General features: G+C 41.8%; 1 protein-coding gene across 1 annotated transcript in view; it reads right to left on the bottom strand.

Annotated features, from left to right (window-relative positions):
• PRDM5 (PR/SET domain 5) overlaps positions 1-24,844 on the bottom strand; it is a 275,353-nt gene that overhangs the window by 105,714 nt on the left and 144,795 nt on the right. The window contains exon 13 of the mRNA XM_075849722.1: positions 3,094-3,187. Within this exon, the coding sequence (XP_075705837.1) occupies positions 3,094-3,187 (94 nt within the window). The remainder of the gene's footprint in view (positions 1-3,093; positions 3,188-24,844) is intronic.

Here is a 24,844-nt window from a genome sequence, read left to right as displayed (position 1 = left end):
TAAATTTTACGCCATTTAACTTTATTCAGCGGGTTGTTACGATTATGGCATGACGTCCAATTTATATATATTGTTATGTTGCCATATTCTAAGAGTCATACCTTTTTTATTTTTCCGTCAAAGTAGCTGGGCAACTTTTTATTGATACCATTTTGGGGTACATAGGACTTTATGATTGTTTTTTATTGCATTTTTTTGGAAGGCAGGATGAACATAAAACAGCAATTCTGACATTGATTTTTATTTGACTTTTTACGGTGTTTACCGTGCGGGTTACATCAAATTATAGTTTTATATTTCTGTCTGTTACGGATGCGGCAATACCAATTATGTGTAGCTTCTTAAAAAATGTTTCGTTTTTTTTCCATAATAAAGTATTTTCTAAGGGGAGAAGGTGGATTTTTCATTTTTTTTCACTTGGGATTTTTCATTTATTTGTTAGTAACTTCATTAAACAATTTTTACTATGCGATCATTTGATCGCTTTTATAATATACTGTGATACATCTGTATTGCAGTGTATTATGCCTGTCAGCATAAAATTGACAGGCATTCTATAAGGCCCGGCCTAATAGGCATACTTTGAAGGCAGTCCTGGGGGCCTTTGTCAGGCCCCCGGCTGCAATGGAAACCATCAGCACTCCATGAGCGGCATTTAAGGGGTTAAATGGGTGGGATCGAAGGTGACTTGAATCATGCCCATTAGAGCAGGAGCCTAACTGTCTTAAGACAGTTCGACACCAACACTAGCCAGCACGTTCCGTGCCAGGCATATGCCACAGCGCTGTTAAAAGGCAGTGCTGTGGTATAAGTACCCTTAATGGGGTTAAAGTTAAAGAGGCTCTGTCACCAGATTTTGCAACCCCTATCTGCTATTGCAGCAGATAGGCGCTGCAATGTAGATTACAGTAATGTTTTTATTTTTTAAAAACGAGCATTTTTGGCCAAGTTATGACCATTTTTGTATTTATGCAAATGAGGCTTGCAAAAGTACAACTGGGCGTGTTGAAAAGTAAAAGTACAAGTGGGCGTGTATTATGTGCGTACATCGGGGCGTTTTTACTTCTTTTACTTCTTTTACTTCTCTTCAGAACGCCCAGCTTCTGGCAGATCACACTGTGACGTCACTTCCCCAGGTCCTGCATCGTGTCGGCACCAGAGGCTACAGTTGATTCTGCAGCAGCATCAGTGTTTGCAGGTAAGTAGCTACATCGACTTACCTGCAAATGCCGATGCTGCTGCAGAATCAACTGTAGCCTCTGGTGCCGATGTGTCCTCGCTCGTCCGACACGATGCAGGACCTGTGAGTGACGACACAGCGTGATCTCTCGAGAACACGCTGTGTGTCTGCACTGCCAGAAGCTGGGCGTTCTGAAGAGAAGTGGATGATACTTCTCGTCAGAACGCCCAGCTAGTAAAAGAAGTAAAAACGCCCCGATGTACGCACATAATACACGCCCAGTTGTACTTTTACTTTTCAACACGCCCAGTTGTACTTTTGCAAGCCTCATTTGCATAACTACAAAAATGGTCATAACTTGGCCAAAAATGCTCGTTTTTTAAAAATAAAAACGTTACTGTAATCTACATTGCAGCGCCGATCTGCTGCAATAGCAGATAGGGGTTGCAAAATCTGGTGACAGAGCCTCTTTAAGTTCCCCAATATGTGTTGTCATACAAGACTAAGGTTTGGCTGCAAGCTATTAAGACTACAAAGGACTCTTTCAAAATAATCATAGTACTACATTTTACTGTTCATGCAATGAGTATTGAAGAAATTGCTACATTCTTTAAAAAAAAAAAATTGTGCAATCAAAATTATTGATAAAATATTCAATAGGTCATTACATTTAATTGTCCCCCGCTTTCAATATAATAGTCTCTATGTGAACACAAGCCTTTATTCCAGTATTAAAATCTGTAGTGCAATGCAATAAGTGACAAAAATAATTCAGCAGCTAAAAGAAGGAACAATAGATTGCAGAAAGTATTACATAAGATATAAAAATAAAAAAAATATTAAATATTAAATATTTAATTGTATCCCGGTTCCATTTATAGTACTTGTGTCCTCCTATATGGTAGAGAGGCCACTGGGCCCTAACAGGCACCAAATCCCGGACCAAACTGCAAGCTCTGCACTGCCTTTAGTTTTGCCCCTAAATGTGTATCATGTGAGTCCTTTAGGTTCTTACAACTGCAAAGAAAGCGTAGTGGGAGGTGTGAGGTGGGGAATGCTATTTCTAAAAATAAAAACATAATGAACAAATATGCTAATGTATAGTATTATTAAACCGCAGCTCCACTTTAAGACTACACTTTTCTTTCCCTATTAAATGATAAATATCAAATAAGAACTCCCTACTGAAGGTTTTTATTTCTTATACCTCCCTCCACTTTCAATTTTTTATGAAAGTAAAGATTGCTGTAAAATCAGCTGTGTCTGTATTTAGAACAGGGTGAGCAGGAATTGTAAAACCTCGCAGCACGGTGGTCAGTGTGGTCATTTTTTTTAGAATGAAAGCATATTAGGGAGTTGCTATGTAAGTATAACCACATTCCATGGTTTATCGGGAAAGTATTTTTTTAAAATAACTCTGAAAAATGATAAATCAACTGAAAAAGAATTGTTTTTCCCACAATAATGGCCATCAAATAACACAATACAAAATTGTTGCAAGACCTGTGGACATATAGGTAAAAAACAAACAAACACACTATAAAGACAATAGTGAAAAGCCCACCCGAAAGGTATCAGTTATGGCTTACTTGTGATGTGTTCCCTCCATTGTTTCAGTGACCCAGCTGAATGACCCTCACATCTCATGATATTCCATGTGCATTCCCTGACTAAAGGAAATACCAGCACGGAGGGAAATAAGGCGGAAAGGTCCAACCATTCTTCGATCTGCAGCCACGCCTCAGTAAAAGCCTGGTGCTTTATACTACATTGTTGTTATACTATGTAATTAATCTTTTTACTTTCACTAATATATGGGGGAAAGGAAGAGAACAATTCCTATCACGTTAAAAGAAAAGGAGATATACATATGTAAATGAATGGTGCCCTTTTGCCCTTAAATTAGCACTTACTGTTGTGTATTAGCAGGTGCCTTTGTAGTGAGAAGGGAGTGCGGAACAAAGCCTTACATTCCTCGCACTGGAATGGTCTCTCCTCTGAATGCGTCTGAAAAGAGGGTAAAACGGAGAAGGGTCTGGTTAAAAAGATCACGCAAATTAATTAAGCCTAATTACAATGGGAGCAGTGGAATTAACTAAACCTTCCTAAATAGGATGTGGGGAGACTATAGACAGATTCCGGAAACATCTCATAATATTCTAGATTAAACATTATCATAAGGAATCTTAAAGATTATGGTTATTCATGCAGAATTCTGAAGGGGTAAAATAAAAATGAATAAGACATACATTGTTCTGCTGTTTAACAAGGATAAACAAAACACTCTTAAACTTTTTCAGACAATGAATATGGATTTAATATCGTCATAGTAAGTATCAAGAAAAAAATGCATTTCAAGTTATTTTTAAGTATTTTTTTTTATTGGAGGATTTCATATATTTAACCAATCCCTCCATATTATGACCTATAGCAATACTTGGTGGCAATTAATGAGAGAAGTTATTGTAAAGCTGCAATACGATCCATGTAGTATTTCATGTTTCCTGCAGCATTGCGGGCTATCATTATCTGCCGAGTGCTTCCTCTAGTGATCTCAGCGGTTATCGCACTAGGACACCTTGTAATTAGTCCCTGGAGAACCTCCTGACAGAATAGGCATATTTCAGAGAGATCATTAGAGAGATGATAGATAGATAGATAGATAGATAGATAGATAGATAGATAGATAGATAGATAGATAGATAGATAGATAGATAGATAGATAGATAGATAGATATGAGATAGATAGATGATAGATAGATAGATAGATAGATAGATAGATAGATAGATAGATAGATAGATAGATAGATAGATAGATAGATAGATAGATAGATAGATATGAGATAGAGAGATAGATAGATAGATAGATAGATAGATAGATAGATAGATAGATAGATAGATAGATAGATAGATATGAGAGAGATAGATAGATAGATAGATAGATAGATAGATAGATAGATAGATAGATAGATAGATATGAGATAGAGAGATAGATAGATAGATAGATAGATAGATAGATAGATAGATAGATAGATAGATAGATAGATAGATAGATAGATAGGAGATAGATAGATAGATAGATAGATAGATCACACATAAATGGAGACTTTTCAGCAGGTTTCCAGCCTAAGAGACAGTGACACAATACCTGTACATGATTTCTGTCTTCTATTAGAGTAAGAAATCATCCTGTAAGTCTTTTCCATATGGAGGTATCTGATGTATAAGAACTTTTTATGATGTAACATATCTCAGACAAAGGTAAAACTTTACATACCAAGAAGGAAACTACCCACATCACTTCAGCAACCTCTCTTTGCACAGCTGTTGGTAATGTAGCAAGCAGATCGCAAAAAGCAATAGACAGATAGTGGCATAAAGGCTACACAAGAAAACAATTATCATTAGCCATAAGCGCTTGGCTGAATTGACCCTCTGCAACGGTCCACTTATTATAAAGCCTGGGAAGTTCTGCAATACAAGGGCTGCAAAGTATGCAAAATGCATCCTAGGTGTGGGAAACTGAGAAAAATGTATGGATCAAAGAATAACGAAGGCTAAATCAAAGTACCAATGAAAAGTAAGCCAAGAAAACATCCCATGCCACTGATATAGTGCTGGTAATTACTGATACTACTGGAGCCATAGATACATCTATAGGTTAGCAACATTTGTCTTACTCCAACCAAAAAAATTTTCAAACACATGAGTTCTGTGCCCTTTTTATTCCACAAATGGGGCAGATTTTCATGACCATAAGCCATCATTTTCGCTATAACACATTATCAATCCTATTGGTTGAATAGTGTGCATTTTACAGGAGGCTTTAGCAATAAAAGAAAAACAGAAGAATAAAACGCGAGGGTAAAAAGATGACTGTTCCTCAAATGGGGATGAGCTGTAATATGAGACAAAGCCCATGGATGAGTACGACTCGGTTTCTAAAACAAAACAAAAAACAGGACCATTACATGATACCATTGTAGTGTAAAGCTGGGAAAATATAATCTGATCTGGCCACTTCATTTGAGGGTTGAGCAGCAGAACATCACATATGTTCTTACCTCGCTCCAATGCAGTCCCTTACTTAGGGCCATTATTGAGAACGTAGCTTATTTTATGCCTATACATACTACAGTGGGATAACTGTCAAAGAAAACACATCGTAAAGTGAAGATTTACCTATTAACTGTGTTACATATCCGCAACCTACAGGCTACTAATAAAGACAAACCAAAACTATGACCCTTATCTAAACGCACAACATTAACCTGAAATAAATTGATATCTATGAAGGAGCTGAATACAGACCCATTGTAAAGTATTCTGTCAGTGCATACAGCATATACTACATTGTAGGTAAAGAAATAATGGTTGAAGACTACTGCAACATTTCCCACTGCATGAACTGTAATTCAGCCCTAGCCCCGAGGAGCTGTCACCCTTCCTGCAGGACTACCCATAGGTAAGGACTTCTTGATCCTAAATGGTAACTTCCTGGAGTAACTGCATATAGTTTAATTCCTTATCTTTACATCACTGAACATGTGTTATATCCTGCCCCATTCACATATTGTCCAAGTGACGGTCAAGAAATTGGGCTGATTTGGATTAAAAGATATAGGGTCAGATTTATCCATGTATTTAAACCTCTTTTCTGTGGCGTACGGACCAATTGCTATATTTATAAAGCACCTGTAACACTTTTCCCAATACCTACAAATAAGTCCTAAATGTAGATGGGGTTTTAGAGTTACACCAAGTGTGACTCATTTATCAAAGATTTCAGACACTTTATTACTTAGAAAAGGGTTGGAAAAAAAAGCCATGTCCGACATAGAGTTGTTTTTAGACTATGGCAGATTATCGTTTTAAAGACCGACATTTTTCGTTTTTACGCTTTAGTTTTTTACTCCCCGCATTCCAAGAGCCATAACTTTAGTATTTTTTCGTCAATAGAGTGGTGTGAGGGCTTATTTTTTTTGCGGGAGGAGTTGCAGTTTCTTTTGGCAATATAGTTTTGTTTGGGTTTCGTTTTTACAGCTTTCAAAGTGCGGTAAAAACAACAACATAACTTTATTCTGCGGCTCAATACGATTACGGTCATACCAAATTTATATAGATTTTTTTTATTTTTTACTACTTTTACGCCGTTCACTGTGCGAGTTAAATAATGGTATATTGTAATAGTTTGGACTTTTACGGACGTGGCGATACCAACTTTTTTTTTTCCATTTTGCTTAGGGAAAAATGGGAAAAGGTTTTGTTTTTTTTTAACTTTTAATATGTGCAGTACATTTTTACAGGCTTCTGCTAAGCCTTGCCAGAGGCATGGCTTAGCAGAGGTAGACAGAACGCAGACCTGGGGGCCGCCCTCTCCTTCCAACGGTTTAAATGCCACTGTCGCTATTGCTGGGGCATTTAACTAGTTAAAAGGCCAGGAACAGCGCAATACACAGCACCTGCAGCGTATGGAGCCAGCTCAAAATTTCACACCCCTGCTCCATGACGTTAATTTTCGTCATTGGTCGGGAAAAGGTTAATCAACCTGGTGATGAATCTGCTGCATGCTACACTGGGGGAAAGATTGGTGCAATACTCGTATGGTGCGCCTGTATTATTAAATCTCCCCATGTAATGTCATATGTTTACTTTAGATTGGCAGAGTTTTTTTTTGGTTCAATCTTTTTATTAAAGTTTTTCATATATAACAAGCATGACATTAAGCATATTGATTTCTCATGCAGGATACTCAATTCGTCATACATAAAATAAAGTGAAATATATAGCAAAAAAGCATTGAGAAACATATAAAATAAACACACGTACATACAGATATTCCACAAAGTTGACAGTGAAGTGTATCATTTAGCAAACAATTACGTTCATTGTGCATACATCTTTAACATTACTGTCTCAGAATAAATTAAATCATCCTCTTCAGTTCCAAGTGCCCCTCAGAAACCAGACAACCTAAAACATTTAAGGATGTTAAGGATTACAGTTGGAGTTATTTCTCCATGCGTCCCATATGTTCGAAAAGGATTGAGGAGTGGGCGATCCATACGCCACTATCTTTTCATATAAATATGTATTGTTTATTACTGAAATCACTTCTTCAATAGGGGGAGTAAAGGTGGATTTCCAATACCTGGACAGAACAATTTGAGCTATAACCAATATCTTATATATCAGAGCTCTGAATCTCGGGGGAATAACATGAAGCTCCAGAAATAACAAAGGTAACTGAGGCGATCCAATGATAGTTGTCTTGATAGTGTTGAAAATTAATCGCCAGTACCCCAATATGCAAGGGCATGTCCACAGAATATGCGGTACAGTACCCCTTTGACCACAACCCCTCCAGCACAAGTAAGAAGATGTTGCATAAATTTTACTTAACCGGTCTGGAGTATAGTACCATCTCAATATAGTCTTCATTGCAGATTCGTAATGTGAACTACAACTAAGAGATTTATTAATCCATCTAAAAGCTTTGGACCACTCTCCGTTCTCAAAGGTAATACCTAAATCTTTTTCCCATTCCCGGAACGGGTAGGTCTTAACAAAGAGATTCTGTCCCTCAATAAGAGAATATATAGACTTTAAACCCTTGTTTCGCTGTGAGAACACCTGAAAGATAGATGTATTACCACAAATCTCCTCCCGACGTCGAGCTGTCAAGAAATGTTTCATCTGTATATATTTATATCTATCCGCCTCTGTGAGAGCATATATAGCAGATAATCTTTCAAAAGGCAAAATTTGGGAATTTACACAGAGTTTAGAGATGTCAGAGATACCCTTTTGAGTCCATGGGGTCAGATTCAAATTGGGGATCGCCATTTCCAATAATTCCGTGGGATAAGTGTTTATATCTAAAACGGTATTTGGGAGAGAAAGCTCGTGAAATTTTAACCAAATATGGATTGAGGCTTTAGTCAATGGAGAAACACATGAAGAAATAGGTATCTTCTAATATGAAGCCAACAGCAACAATTTTAAGTTAAACGGTTGTGCTCCGTAGTTTTCAATTTGTACCCAATGTTTATGGGTGTCCAGTCGCCACCATGAAACCAACGGAGATATTAGAGAAGCCATATAATAGTGGTGTATGTCCGGTACTCCAACCCCCCCTGCTTTCCTGTCTTTAGTTAGCAATGCATATGAAGTCCTAGGTTTACGCCCCGCCCATATGAATTTCGTGATAATCTTCTGTATAGAAGCAAAGAATGACCTAGGGACCGAGATAGGGAGAGTGCGGAATAAGTATAGCAGCTTAGGAAGTAACATCATTTTAAAAGCTGCTATCCGTCCTATCCATGAAATCTCAAATTTGGTAATTCTCTGAGTCTCAAGTTGAATAACATTTAACATTGGTATATAATTGCGTTTATAAAGACATTTGTGAGATGAAGTCAAGACTACCCCCAGATAATCTATACAATCTGATTGCCAATCAAAAGAGAACCGACTTTTCAGGAAAGAAAGCGAGTGCCCAGGAATATGATTCCTACCGCTGCTTCAAGAGATTCCTCTGGATCTGATAGCGTGAGGATCACATCATCTGCATATAATGACACGGTATGTTCCCGATCCCCTATCTTTACCCCTTTAACAAAAGGAGCTTCCCGTAATGCCTGTGCCAGTGGTTTTATTGAGAGAACAAATATCAGGGGAGACAACGGATATCCCTGCCTGGTCCCATTAGAAATGGAGAACGCGTCCGAGAGAGCTCCATTCGTAAAAACCCTGGCTGAGGGTGCAGAGTACAGTCCCTTAATGGCTGTCAATATTTTACCACTAAATCCCATATGTTTAAGGACCGAGAACGCGTACATCCAGTTAATGTGATCGAATGCTTTTTCAGCATCCAATGAGACCAACACCGAAGGTATGCCTCCCGACTCCAAATAATGTAAAATGTTTAGGATGCGCCTTGTATTGTCTATTTTTAACAAATCCAACCTGGTCAGGGTTCACCAGATCAGGTATCAGAGGAGCCAAACGAACAGCCAATAATTTAGCATAACTTTTCAGATCCGAATTAAGTAATGATATAGGCCTAAAATTTTGTGGAACATCTGGAGGCTTCCCTGGTTTGGGCAAGGTTACTATTAATGCTTCCTGGTTCTCCCTCGGGAATGAACCCGATTCCATAGCCTTATCAAAAACCCCTTGCAGGTGTGGGGCAAGAATAGATTGGAATGTTTTGTAGTAATCATTTGCCAGGCCATCTGGTCCCGGAGATTTATGTGCAGGATGGGAAGCAATAATCCTAGAGATCTCTTCCTTTGTTACGGGAGAGTTCAACGTCCCCAGTTGGTCTTCAGTTAATTTTCTAAGGTGTAATTTGGACAAGAACTGTTGAATATCTGCTTCTAGTATTGGGAGGGAAAAAGGATCTGAGCGCAAATCATAAAGCATACTATAATAGTCCTTGAATCTATTGGCAATGTCATTAGGGCTATATAATTTGCCAGTGTCCGCTTTATTTTTCAGATAAGGAATTCTATTTTTAGTGTGCTGCACTTTAATGCGGGAAGCTAAGAGTTTAGTTGCTTTATCGTTCTGGGAATAGTATTTGGCTTTCACCTTTCTTTTAAATATGTTGATAGCGAAGTAGGAGAGAGGTACGGAGTTTCTGCCTAAGATTCGCAAGGTCAGCTACTTGTGCTGACGTTTGTTGAGCTTTATTAAGTACTTCCAATTGTTTGATATCTTCAAGAAGCTTAGAGATCTGTTCATTCCTTAATTTTTTGTCCCTATGCCCCAGCTTAATAAATGTTCCCCTTATAAAAGCTTTATGCGCATTCCACAAGATGTATGGATCAGTTACAGAGTCAACATTAGCCTCAAAATATTCCGTTATATCGGTCTCGAAAATAGGTCGATATTTCGAGTGATTCAAAATGTACGAATTACTTCTCCATACAAGAGAATTATACGTCTCCTCTACCGACAATGTATTGGCGGCATGGTCCGACCACGTAATGGTTTCAATCGTGGACGCCTGAGAAACTAACAAACTTTCTTTGTCTACCACAAACATGTCTATTCTTGAATATGTTTTGTGTGCTGCCGAGAAATACGAATAGTCTCGCTCCGTGGTATGATGTGTTCTCCAAACATCATACAACTCCCTCTGCCACAGTACTCTGCCCAGGGACCGTGCATTTCCTCTGGCAGAAGAAGTTGCATCCACCGCAAAGTCCGATACAGTGTTAAAATCTCCACAGATGATAAACCTCCCCTGCTTGACCTTATTCACCCGTCTCAATAGTTTATGAACAAATCCAGGGGCGTAGCTAGAGGCTCATGGGCCCCGATGCAAAAATTCTTACTGGGCCCCCCCCCTCCGCAAACTTCTCATGGCCGACGGTCCGCTTTCAGCTGCATCGCTGGGTCTCCTTAGTGACCCAACAATGCAGCACTAGCAGCCGGGGGCGTCACTAAGGCTGGGTTCACACACACTATTTACGGACGTAATTCGGGCGTTTTAGCATTGAATTACGTCCGAAAATGCGGCTCAAAAGCGTCGGCAAACATCTGCCCATTCATTTGAATGAGTCTTACGATGTTCTGTGCCGACGGTCATTTTTTTTTACGCGTCGCTGTCAAAAGGCGGCGCGTAAAAAAGTGCCTGTCACTTCTTCAGACGTAAATGGAGCCGTTTTCCATGGACTCCATGGAAAACCAGCTTCAATTACTTCCGTAATGGACGCAGCAAAAGACGCCTGCACATGCCATTACGGCTGAAATTACGGTGCTGTTTTCTCCTGAAAAGAGCACAGTAATTTCAGCCGTAACAGACGCTGCCGTGTGAACATACCCTCAGGGCTTAAAATGTCCGGGAAATAGCCCCAATACATATGTGTCCGCCCCAAAAAAAAGTGTGTATATGAGACAGCATAGCATTAGAGATGAGCGAACCGGGACAACCGAACCCGGTTTCGGTCCGAACTTCCGGTAAAGTTCGGTTCGCAGCGAATCCGAACTTCACCGGGTTCGGCCGAACCCGTTTTGACCGAACCCGGTCAAAAACATTATACAAATCGGCAGCCACTTATCTCTATCAATCACTGATAGAGAAAAGAGGCTGCTGATTAAAAATAAAATAAAAAGCATTTCATACGTACCCGGTCGTTGTCTTGTTAACGAGTCCCTCTTCTTCCTCCAGTCCGACCTTTTCTGACGCGGCAGCCTGTGATTGGCTGCAGAGGCCTCTGCAGCCTGTGATTGGCTGCAGAGGCCGCGGCAGCCTGTGATTGGCTGCAGCGCTCACAAGGCTGCATCGTCATCAAGGAATGTCGGGCCGGATGTCGAGAGGGACGCGTCACCAAGGCAACGGCCAGGAGACCGGACTGGAGGAAGCAGAAAGTTCTCGGTAAGTATGAACGTCTTTTTTTTTACAGGTACTGTGATCGGTAGTCACTGTCCAGGGTACTGAAACAGTTACTGCCGATCAGTTAACTCTTTCAGCACCCTGAACAGTGACTATTTAGTGTATGTGCACACACACTAATTACGTCCGTAAATGACGGACGTATTTCGGCCGCAAGTACCGGACCGAACACAGTGCAGGGAGCCGGGCTCCTAGCATCATACTTATGTACGATGCTAGGAGTCCCTGCCTCTCTGCAGGACAACTGTCCCGTACTGTAATCATGTTTTCAGTACGGGACAGTAGTTCCACGGAGAGGCAGGGACTCCTAGCATCGTACATAAATATGATGCTAGGAGCCCGGCTCCCTGCAGGGTGTTCGGTCCGGTACTTGCGGCCGAAATACGTCCGTCAATTACGGACGTAATTAGTGTGTGTGCACATACCCTTACTGACGTCACCTAGCAACGCTGCCGTAATGATGGGTGCACACATGTAGCCACCCGTCATTACGGGGCCTCATGCACACGAGTCGACCATAAAAACACCCGTTATCACGGGTCGTAATTACGACCCGAAATAGCGGGCCCATAGACTTCTGTTAGCCACGGGTACCTTCCTGTTTTCTCACGGGAAGGTGCCCGTGCCGTTAAAAAGATAGAACATGTTCTATTTTTTTATTTTACGGGCCGTGCTCGTAATTACGACTCGTAACTACGAGCACGGCCGGCCGGCCACGGGCAGCCGGCCGCTTTTGCGAACCGTGCTGTCATTATAATTATAGCAGCACGGCCCGTAAAATAGAACATGTTCTATTTTTTTAACGGCACGGGCACCTTCCCGTGAGAATACGGAAAGGTACCCGTGGGTAACAGAAGTCTATGAGCCCGTTATTGCGGGTCGTAATTACGACCCGCAATAACGGGTGTTTTTACGGTCGTGTGCATGATGGGAGCACGGCTCGGAAAAACGAACGGCTGCCCGTGCTCATCTCCTGAAATACTCTGTGCTGCCTTAAACTCTGTGGACAGGTCAGGATCCTGTTTCTTTTAAATGCTGCTAGGGAACCCGCTCGATCCACTATATAAGGCTACGCTACAGTGCAGCATTTAAAAGAAACAGGATCCTGACCTGTCCACAGAGTTTAAGGCAGCACAGAGTATTTCAGGAGATGAGCGTGCAGATTCAGTGCTGTTGTGAACTCTGCTCTTACCATTACGTAGCTCTCAGTCTGTTATCTCTCCTCCACTCCTGTCCTCAAGAACACCTTCACATGATTGGCAAGTCACCACGTAATGGTAAGAGCAGAGTTCACAGCAGCACAGAGTATTTCAGGAGATGAGCGTGCGGATCTTGTGCGTGGTGGTGACTTGCCAATCATGTGAACGTGTTATAGAGGACAGGAGTGGAGGAGATGTAACAGACTGAGCTACGTAATGGTAAGAACAGAGTTCACAGCAGCACAGAGTATTTCAGGAGAGGAGCGTGCAGATTCAGTGCTGCTGTGAACTCTGCTCTTACCATTACGTAGCTCAGTCTGTTACCTCTCCTCCACTCCTGTCCTCAATAACACCTTCACATGATTGGCAAGTCACCACCCCGCACAAGATCCGCACGCTCATCTCCTGAAATACTCTGTGCTGCTGTGAACTCTGCTCTTACCATTACGTGGTGACTTGCCAATCATGTGAAGGTGTTCTGGAGGACAGGAGTGGAGGAGAGGTAACAGACTGAGAGCTACGTAATGGTAAGAGCAGAGTTCGCAGCAGCACTGAATCTGCACGCTCATCTCCTGAAATACTCTGTGCTGCCTTAAACTCTATGGACAGGTCAGGATCCTGTTTCTTTTAAATGCTGCACTGTAGCGCAGCCTTATATAGTGGATCGAGCGGGTTCCCCAGCAGCATTTAAAAGAAACCGTGTTTGTGTATGTGTGTTTGTGTATATATGTGTGTTTGGGTATGTGACTTTGTCTGTTTTTGTTTTTATATGTGTGTGTGTATATATGGGTGTGTTTGTGTATATGTGTTTTGTGTATATGTTTGTGTATATATGGGTGTATTTGTGTATATGTTTGTGTGTAGATGTTTGTGTGTGTTTTTGTATATGTGTATATGTGTGTATATGGGTGTGTGTTTGTGTGTATATATGGGTGTGTTTGTGTATATGTGTTTGTGTATATGTGTGTTTGGGTATGTGTGTTTTTGTTTGTATATGTGTTTGTGTATATGTGTTCGTGTATGTGTGTATAACTGTGTGTGTGTGTGTGTGTGTGTTTGGATATGTGTGAGTTCGTGTATATGTGTTTGTCTGTTTATGTGTGTGTGTATATCTTGTTGTGTTTGTGTATATATGTGTGTCTGTGTATGGTTGTTTGTGTGTGTGTGCGTGTATATATGTGTGTGTAGGAGAGTAGAAGTATTGGTATTGTTCACATTGATAACTGTTTTTTTATGTTGTTGCAGATTTTGATGTACCGATTGGACTACATCTACGATTCGTTGGACTACTGCGTAGATCTGCGTTTTTTCAAATTTTAATAAAATGGTTAACGAGGGTTTTGTTGGGGATTTCTTATTTCAATAAAAAAGAATTGTCTTTGTGTTTTTTTTTCAAACTTTATTAGTGCCTAGATAATGGCAGTTGGCTGATTGACAGCGTCCATTATTAAGGCGGTACTTAGTGTTAGCCGGTGCAGAGGCTAGCACTAACCACCCATTATTACCCCGGTACCCACCACCACCAGGGGTGCCGGGAAGAGCTTGGTACGATCCAGTACCCGACCATCTGTTGTGATGGTCGGGTACTGGGGCAGCCGTCGGCTGGTATTATGAGGCTGGGAAGGGCCAAAATCAGTGGACCTTCCCACCCTTGTAATGCTAGGCTGCTGCTGCTGTGTTGTATCGGGCTGGTTATAAAAATGGGGGGGACCCCCACGTCGTTTTTTTTTTGGAATTTAACAAATTTAGCAATAGACGGGTCCCCCACATTTTTAATAACCAGCCATATACAAGGCCGCAGCAGTCTGGCATTACATGGGTGGGAAGGGCCACTGGTTTTGTCCATTCCCAGGCTAATAACACTGTGTTGTATGTGGCTGGTTATGATAAATTGGGTGGAACCCCATGTCTTTTTAAAAAAAAAAAATGTAAATAAATAAATAATTTAAAAAAATGACGTGGGGTCCCCCCCACTTTTATAACCAGCCAGATACAACACAGCAGCAGCAGCCTAGCATTACAAGGGTGGGAAGGTCCACTGTTTTTGGCCCTTCCCAGCCTCATAATACCAGCCTGCGGCCGCCCCAGAGCCCGACCATCACAACAGATGGTCGGGTACTGGATCGTACCTGCCTCTTCCCGGCACCCCTGGTGGTGGTGGGTACCGGGGTAATAATGGTGGTTAGTGTTAGCCTCTGCACCGGCTAACACTAAGCCTCGCCTTAGTAATGGATGTTGTCACTCAGACAGCGGCCATTACTAAAGTGGTAATAATAAAATTTGAAAAGAAAAAGACAAAGATATAGATAAAATATTTTATTGAAATAAAGCACCCCCAACACAACCCTCATTAACCATTTTATTGTAGAAAAAAAACCGTCATCGAAGTAGTCCTCGAAACCGACGTAGTCCAAACACCAAACCTGTAAAAAAATAAAATAATGAAATAAAACATGTCGTAGGCTTAGATTCAGTTTAATGTGTGATACTGACTGTTATACCATGTATAGAAGCCTGCCGTGAAGTTGACTTAGATACAGGGCGCCAGCAGACAGTATCATACATGGCCATACATACATACATATATACAAATATACATACATATATACAAACATACATACATACATATATACAAGCATGCACATATATACATGCAAATATACATACATGCAAACATACACACATATATACATGCAAACTATCATACATACATGCATACACACACACACATGAAAACATACATACAAACAAACATGCAAAGATACATAATACATATATACAAGCATGCACAAATATACATGCAAACATAAATACATGCACATATATATATATAAACATACATGCAAACATACATGCAAAAATAAAAACATGCAAACATACATACATGCACATATATACATACATACATGACAACATACATACAAACATACATGACAACATACATACATGCAAACATACATACATGCAAACATACATACACACATGCAAACATATATACATGCAAATATACATACAAACATGCACATGTATACATACATGCCAACATACATGCAAACATACATGCACATATATACATACATACATGACAACATACATACATGCAAATATACATACATACATACACACATGCACATACATGCCAACATACATGCACATATATACATACATACATACATACATGACAACATACATACATATATATATATACACACATGCAAATATACATACAAACATGCATACATACATGCAAACATACATTCATGCAAACATACATGCAAACATACATACATACAAATATACATACACACATGCACATATATACATACATGACAACATACATACATACATACATACATGACAACATACATGCAAAAATACATACATGCAAACATACATACATACATGCAAATATACATACAAACATGCACATGTATACATACATGCCAACATACATGCAAACATACATGCACAGATATACATACATACATACATGCCAACATACATACATGCCAAAAAATAATAATAATACGTTCATACTTACTTTCCTCCTGTCCGGCCTCCAGCGATGACGTTTCATTCATGTCGCCGCTGCAGCCTGTGATTGGCTGCAGAGGCGGTCACGTGGGATGAAGCGTCATCCTGACGTACGTGACCGCCACTACAGCCTGTGATTGGCTGCAGCGGCGAAAGGGATGAAACGTCATCGCTGGAGGCCGGACAGGAGGAAAGTAAGTACGAACGTATAATTTTTATTTTTTTATTACATTTAAATGGTATTTTCCGCGCGCCGAGCATGTACTGTGAAGGTTGCTGAAAGAGTTAGTGCAGCCCATTAACTCTATCAGCACCCTGGACAGTAGCATGCTCGGCGCACGTAAGTGACAGGTTCGGTCAGAACTAGTTCGGTCCGAACCGAACTTTTTTGTGAAATTCGGCGAACTAGCCGAACCGAACTTTTGATAAGTTCGCTCATCTCTACATAGCATATCTATAGCACTACGACCCTATAAACTATGGATAGGATTAGATACAGTGGCTGAGCAGACAGTATCACACATGATAGGATTAGATACAGTGGCTCAGAAGGCAGTATCACACATGATAGGATTAGATACACAGCTCAGCAGACAGTATCACACATGATAGGATTAGATACAGTGGCCCAGCAGACAGTATCACACATGATAGGATTAGATACAGTGGCTCAGCAGACAGTACCACACATGATAGGATTAGATACAGTGGCTCAGCAGACAGTATCACACATGATAGGATTAGATACAGTGGCTCAGCAGACAGTATCACACATGATCGGATTAGATATAGGGCCCAGCAGACAGTATCATACATGATTGGATTAGATACACAGCTCAGCAGACTGTATCACACATGATTGGATTAGATACAGGGCTCAGCTCGCTGACATTGCGTCTCCAGCGCTGGACCCAGGATAGGTAAGAATAATAATTTTGCTTCTTTATGTGTTACTGATTATTTTTGTGTTTGTGTTTTTTTTACAGGTTCGGTTGTTGGACTTCGGATACGAGGACTTCAATGACGGCGTTTTTTTTATTCTCAATAAAATGGTTAATGAGGGTTGTTTTTTTATTTCAATAAAATATTTTTCTATGTGCTTGTATCTTTTTAAACTTTATTATCACCGCCCTAGTAATGGCCGCTGGCTGATTGACAACCTCCATTACTAAGGCGAGGCTTAATGTTAGCCGGTGCAGAGGCTAACACTAACCCCCATTATTACCCCGGTACCCACCGCCACCAGGAGTACTGGGAAGAGCCGGGTATGAACCAGTACCCGACCATCTGTAGTGACGGGCAGGCATCGGGGTGGCCGCAGGCTGGTAGTATTAGGCTGGGGAAGGCCAAAAACAGTGGCCCTTCCCACCCTTGTAATGCTGCCTGCTGCTGCTGTGTTGTATCTGGCTGGTTATGAAAATTGGGGGGGACCCGAAATCGTTCTTTCCAATTATTATTATTATTATTTTTTTTTAAATGACGTGGGGTCCCCCCCATTTTCATAACCAGCCAGATACAATAAAGCAGCAGCAGGCAGCATTACCAGGATGGGAAGGGCCACTGTTTTTGGCCTTTCCCCTCCTGATAATACCAGCCTGCGGCCACCCCAGTGGCCGACCATCACTACAGATGGTCAGGTACTGGATTGTACCCGGCTCTTCCCAGCACCCCTGGTGGCGGTGGGTACCGGGGTAATAAAGGGGGTTAGTGTTAGCCTCTGCATCCGCTAACACTAAGCCCCGCCTTAGCAATGGATGCTGTCAATCACCCGGCGGCCATTACTAAGGCGGTACTAATATAGTTTAAAAAAAAACCACAAAGACATAGAAAAAATATTTTATTGAAATAAAAAAAAAAACCCACACAGCCCTCATTAACCATTTTATTAATAAAAAAAAAGCTGTCATCGAAGTAGTCCTGGAATCCGCCGTAGTCCAACGACTGAACCTGTAAGAAAACACACAAAAAATGATTAGTAACACGTGTTAGGGTATGTGCACACACACTAATTACGTCTGTAATTGACGGACGTATTTCGGCCGCAAGTACTGGACCGAACACAGTGCAGGGAGCCGGGCTCCTAGCATCATAGTTATGTACGACGCTAGGAGTCCCTGCCTCGCTGCAGGACAACTGTCACGTACTGAAAACATGATTACAGTATGGGACAGTTGTCCTGCAGCGAGCCAGGGACTCCTAGCATCGTACATAACTATGATGCTAGGAGCCCGGCTCCCTGCACTGTGTTCGGTCCAGTACTTGCGGCCGAAATACGTCCGTCAATTACGGACGTAATTAGTGTCTGTGCACATACCCTAAGGCTTAGATACAGGGCCCATGTGTGATACTGTCTGTGGGACCCTGTATCTAAGCCTACCACAAGGTAGGCTTAGATACAGGGTCCAGCAGACAGTAATCTTATACAGTATAAGATTACTGTGTGCTGGGGCCCTGTATCTAAACCTACAGTGTGGTAGGCTTAGATACAGGGCCCAGCAGACAGGATCACGCATGGGCCATGTATCTAAGCCTACCCTGTGATTGGCTTAGATACAGGGCCCAGCAGACAGGATCACACAATCTGTGATCCTGTCTCATGGGCCCCCTAAGCCTGATACATCGTAGGCTTAGGGGTTGTGCAGTCCCTAAACATTGATGGCCTATCCACAGGATAGGCCATCAATAGCTGATGTGTCGCCCGGGACCCGCAAATCAGCTGTTTTGAAGGGGCCGCAGCACTCGTACGAGAGCTGCTTCCCCTTCATTTCACTACTCGCTCACACTGTGAATCGCCGACACCGATTCACAGTGTGACCGGAATGAAGTGACAGGAATGAAGGGGAGCAGCTCTCGTACGAGTGCTGCGGCCCTTTCAAAACAGCTGATTGGCGAGTCCCGGGAGTCGGACCCCGCCAGTCAGGGCTAACCTTACCTTCTTCTTCGGCCGCGGCGGGAGTTCTGTAGTCTCGATGCTGTGCGCGGCGGCATAGCGCTGTGACGTCATGCGCTGCGCACAGCGCTTGACGTCAGGACCTCCGCTGCGATCCGGAACCAGGAAGGTAAGTAAAGTATGTTACTATAGTAACAGGGGCCCGAGTTACTATAGTAACTTTTTATTGATGTGGTGCGGGGGGCCGTGGGCCCCCCTGGCTTCTGGGCCCGGTCGCAATTGCGACCGCTGCGACCCCTATAGCTACGCCAGTGAACAAATCTTATTTGTGTATATCACACTATTGTGTATATCACACTATTGATGGAGCAGACCAATATGACAAATCTACTCAAGGGGTCAGAGACCTCAGTGATAAGTTGAAAAGCGAGGGAATCCCTCATGGCAATAAGCACCCCTCTAGATTTAGAATGATAGTGTGCTTGAAACACAAATCTGAAATTTGGATGTTCCATCTTAAATGCATCCTTCTGGACAAGATGCGTCTCTTGAGCACATATAACATCACACAATAAACTTTTAGCTTCAGCCCATAAAGATGCCCTTTTTTGTGGGCTGTTCAGCCCTTTTACATTTAAGGAGAGGATTTTAAGTACCATTATAAAATACAGCGAGATTGATATATTTTAAAGATGCACCTATCAACAGACAAGCTGCCACATAGCAGTGTGCCATCAGCATACCTGGACGTAGTATCATACCTTGTGGAAAAACAGACATACAATAAAACAGCATAACCATGGATAAACATGAATTTGTGAATGATGCCCCTGTGGGCAGAAGAACAAAAAGGTCTAGCATATTAGCTAACCTCAAAACTTCGGGTGTAGAGAACATTGTCCCTGAGTACCGAGTCTGCAGGAAGTAGCCACTCGATTCACCCGAGATCACGGTTAGGAACCTCAATTCTTGTCCCTTCTCCGCGGTTTAACGGACTGCCATCCATCCGATATAGGTCTCGGAACTTGTCGCTGTGAGGAAGCTGCATTCGTAACTTGCAAGTCCCATTTGCGAAATAAGGCCACCCCTTCTTCCAGATTCCTAGCAGTGTGGAACTCGTTGTTTCTGGATATAATCAGCCTCACTGGAAATCCCCATTTGTATACAATCTTCTTTTCTCTCAAGACTGAAGTAACCGGATTCAATTGTCGACGAAGCTGAAGCGTTGCTGCTGATAGATCCGTGAATAACAACAGCTTCCGGTAGGGCTCTTGTAGGTTTCCTAGCTTTCTTGTCGCCACCATTAAATTCTCTTTGGTCTGATAAAAATGGATCCGAGCCAATACATCTCTAGGGATTGATTCCTCCAGATGTCTAGGGCGAGGAACCCTATGGGCTCTATCTATCAGCATATCAGATGGCAAGCACGTGGGAAGCATAATTTGCATAAATTTCTGAATAAACTGCTCCAGCTCTTGGGGGCTACACTCTCAGGTATACCCCTAAATTTGATATTATTTCTCCTCTATCTATCCTCCAGATCTGCCACCTTGGTGCGGAGAAACTGCACCTCTGTATCCAGTTGGTAATGGGCATCGATTAAATCATTGTGTGAGCGTGCAAAATCTCCCATCTTAGACTCTACAACATGAACCCTCTGATCCACTTCCTGTACAGCCACATGGAGAGGGTTAATCAAATGGCCAATGTCCGTTTGTAAGGAGCGTCTCAACGCTTGTAACATGTGTTTCATGCTAGAATCAGTAAGTGCCATGCCAGATGTAGGAATGCCTTCAAACATATCTTCAGCCTCCAGGACCCCCAGCCCTGGAAGATCATCTTGGCTTACCTCAGTTATGAGGACAGACGGAGGTTGCAGCTGCTGTATGTGGGTCTTCGGGCTAGTGGGGGATGGCGACGCCGGAGCAGAGGAGGAGATCTCCCTGGAATGGCGTCTCAGTGGTAGGTCTGTGTCGGCATCCCTCACATCCTCTCTCTTGGCTCCGATCAGCTGAAGGAGACAGTACCGGAGGACGAGGAGGTGCTGAAGTGCTGCGTCTCGGCAGCCCTGATGTAGCACGTGCGTCCCGATGTCCGGGCGGGTGCTCAGACAGCAAGGAGCCCACACATGTGCCTGCGGCTGCGCCATCTTGGCTCCTCTCGGAGGCTGAAGAAAAGAAGAAGTCCATCAGCTTCTCCGGTTTAGACGCCAACTTCTTCTTCTTGGGCATGTCGGCAACTGTTTCCCACGAACGTACCGCGTCTTTTGAGGTATGTAGCTGTCTCTGTCGTCGCTTTTACAGGATCTTGGGCATGGAGCTAAACTCTCATGCAGCCATCTCGGTCAACAGCCAGGCCACGCCCCCTTGGCAGAGTTTTTTGAACATCCTTTTATTTTTCTAGGACGTTACAAGGCTTTCTCACATTTTCAAGAACATTTCAAAAGGCTATTTTTACAGGGACCTCTTCAGTTGTGAAGTGGATTTGAGGGGCCCATACAATACAAATTCACATAAATCACCCCATTTTAAAAACTGCACCCCTCAAAGTATTCAAAACAGTATTTATAAAGTTTCTTAACCCTTTAGGCATTTCACAAGAATTAAAGAATTTTTTACATTAATTCATTTTTTATGTAACACAGAATGTTTTACCAGAGAAACGCAACTCAAAACACCCGAAAAAGACCCAATTTTGAAAACTACACCCCACAAGGAACTCGTCTATGGGTGTAGTGAGCATTGACCTCACAGGTGTGTCATAGATTTTAGTAGAATTTGGATGTGAAAATACAAAGTTTACGTTTTTTTCCAATAAGATGTTGTTTTAGCTAAAAAAACAACAACAATTTCCACAAGGAAAAAAAAAGAAAAAGCCCCCCAATATTTGTCAATCAACTTTTCCAGAGTATGGAAATACCCTGTATGTGGTCATAAACTGCTGTTTGGGCACATGGTAGAGTTCAGAATGGAAGGAGCGCCATTGGGCATTTGCTAAGTCCCTAAGGTACCAGTACAGTGGAAACTCCCCAAAAGTGACTCCATATAGGAAACTACACTCCCTGAGAAATTCATCTAGGGGTGTAGTGAGCATTTTGACCCCACAGGTGTTTCATAGATTTTATTAGAATTGGGCAGTGAAAATAAAAATTCATTTTTTTACAATAAGACGTAGCTTTAGCTAAAAAATTTTCATTTTCTCAACAAATAAAAGGAGAAAAAAAAAACGCAACATTTGTAAACCAATTTGTCCTGAGTACAGCAATACCCCATATGTGGTCATAAACTGCTGTTTGGGCACACGGTAGAGCTCAGAAGGGAAGGAGCGCCATTTGGCTTTAGAAGTGCCGATTTTGCAGGATTGGTTTCTGGGTGCTATGTCGCATTTGCTAAGCCCCTCTAGGACCAAAGCAGTAGAAACCCCCCAGAAGTGACCTCATTTTGGAAACTACACCCCTCAAGGTATTCACCTAGGGTTGTAGCGAGCATGTTAACCTGGCAGGTGTTTTCTATAAATTAGTGTACACTCGATGTTGCAGATTGAAAATGGCAATTTTTCCATGGATATGCCAATATGTGGCACCCAGCTTGTGCCACCATAACAAGACAGCTCTCTAATTATTATGCTGTGTTTCCTGGTTTTAGAAACACTCTACATGTGACCCTAATCTTTTGCCTGGACATTCAACAAGGCTCAGGAGTGAAAGAGTACCATGCGAAGTTGAGTGGAGTGATAACTCTTCTAGGAGCTGTTATGGCGGCGTTAACATTTTGCAGGCTGTATGTTGATAGCATACACAACCCCATAAAGGTTGACTCTTATATATTCTTATAATGGTGAATATATATATATATATAATAATAACCATCATAATAATAATAATAATAATAATAATAAGAAGAAGAACTTAATAACTAAAGACTTACAGGCTGGCAGCAGAGCAGGGCTAGCAAGATGCAGATTGTGGAGGTTTCTGGTCACTGGACCATTAGCAGGTTAGCTTTTAGTTCCAGACTCAGCGACGGCGGGCTACAGCTGAAGGAGCTGATCGGGAGGCGGTAATGCGGCACGTAGTGTCTGGACTACTCTTTAGTCTTTACCCTCACCTTGACTCAGGACTCGTGTACAAAGAAGGCTGAGGCTAAAGGAGGAGGAAGACTTATTCAGTAGGCTTATTGTAGACACAGACACATGTGGTGCAGGGGGGCCTCTGGGCCCCCTCGATTTGGGGTACGATTGACCGATGCAACCCCTATAGCTATGCTACTTCTCTCCCCACTGTTCTCTGTGGGTTATCTTGTTTTACACTCAATTCAATGAAGTATATCTATGGCTGCCTAGGAATGAAAAGCTATTAAATCTAATTTGGTGACTTACACATTATTGGTTCACAAATGCAGGGTTCTGATGTGAAATAATACAGGAAACTCCTGAGACGTGCTCCATTTTGGAAACTACACCTCTCGAAACATTTATTAAGGGGTGTAGAGGGCATTTTGACCCCACAGATCTTTACCATAAATCATTGCGCTGCGGATGGTTCAAAGTAAAAATTGCAATTTTTCCCTAGATATGCCATTTCAGTGGCAAATATGTAATTCCCAGCTTGTGCCACTGGAGACTCACACCCCAAACATTGTTAAAAGGGTTCTCCCGGGTATGGCGATGCCATATATGTGGAAGTAAACTGCTGTTTGGGCTCAGTGTAGGGCTCAGAAGGGAGGGAGTACCAATTTGCATTTACAGCACAGATTTTACTTGGTAGTAGTTTTGCTTGGAGTTTTACTGGTAAATAAGTTTATAATGTGGGCACATAGATCAGATGGCCAGAGTACATCAGGGCATAAAAAGTTGGTATAAGAATGAGGTAAAAAAATAATAAAATAAGTTTGTTATGCTGTGAAGAATCCTTTCTGCACAGGCCTGTGTCGGACTGATAAATGGTGTCCTTTCTTATCCACCTTTTGGTCCACACTCTGCGACCTTTGCAGTTTGGGAATTTTGCTGGGAAAGTGTTGTCCTGGTATAATATGGGCACCTTCGCTTCCAGCAGATATGTTTGGACCCTCCCTTTACTGGTTCACTTTGTTTTAGGGCCTTGATACATCGCCTTTTAACCCCTTGAGTACCCAGCTCATTTTGGCCTTGAGGACCAGACCCATTTTTTCAAATCTGACATGTATCACTTTATGTGGTAATAACTCTGGAATGCTTTTACCTATCCAATTGATTCTGAGATTGTTTTCTCGTGACACATTGGACTTTAGTTTAGTGCAAAAATTTGGTCGATAAATTCATTGCTTATTTGTGAAAAACACCAACATTTAGCGAAAATATGAAGAAATTATGATTTTTCCAATTTTAAATGCATCTGCTTGTAAAACAGATGGTAATACCACACAAAATAGTTACCAATTAACATTTCCCATATGTCTACTTTAGATTGGCATCGTTTTTTGAACATCCTTTTATTTTTCTATGACCTCACAAGGCTTAGAACTTTAGCAGCAATTTCTCATATTTTTAAGAAAATTTCAAAAAGCGATTTTTTCATGGACCAGTTCAGTTCTGAAGTGGTTTTGAGGGCCCTATATATTAGAAACCCCCATAAAACACCCCATTTTGAAAACTGCACC

This window comes from Rhinoderma darwinii, chromosome 1 (assembly GCF_050947455.1).
Source record: "Rhinoderma darwinii isolate aRhiDar2 chromosome 1, aRhiDar2.hap1, whole genome shotgun sequence".
Classification (NCBI taxonomy): Eukaryota; Metazoa; Chordata; class Amphibia; order Anura; family Rhinodermatidae; genus Rhinoderma; species Rhinoderma darwinii.
This window is presented reverse-complemented; position numbering and strand designations above follow the sequence as displayed.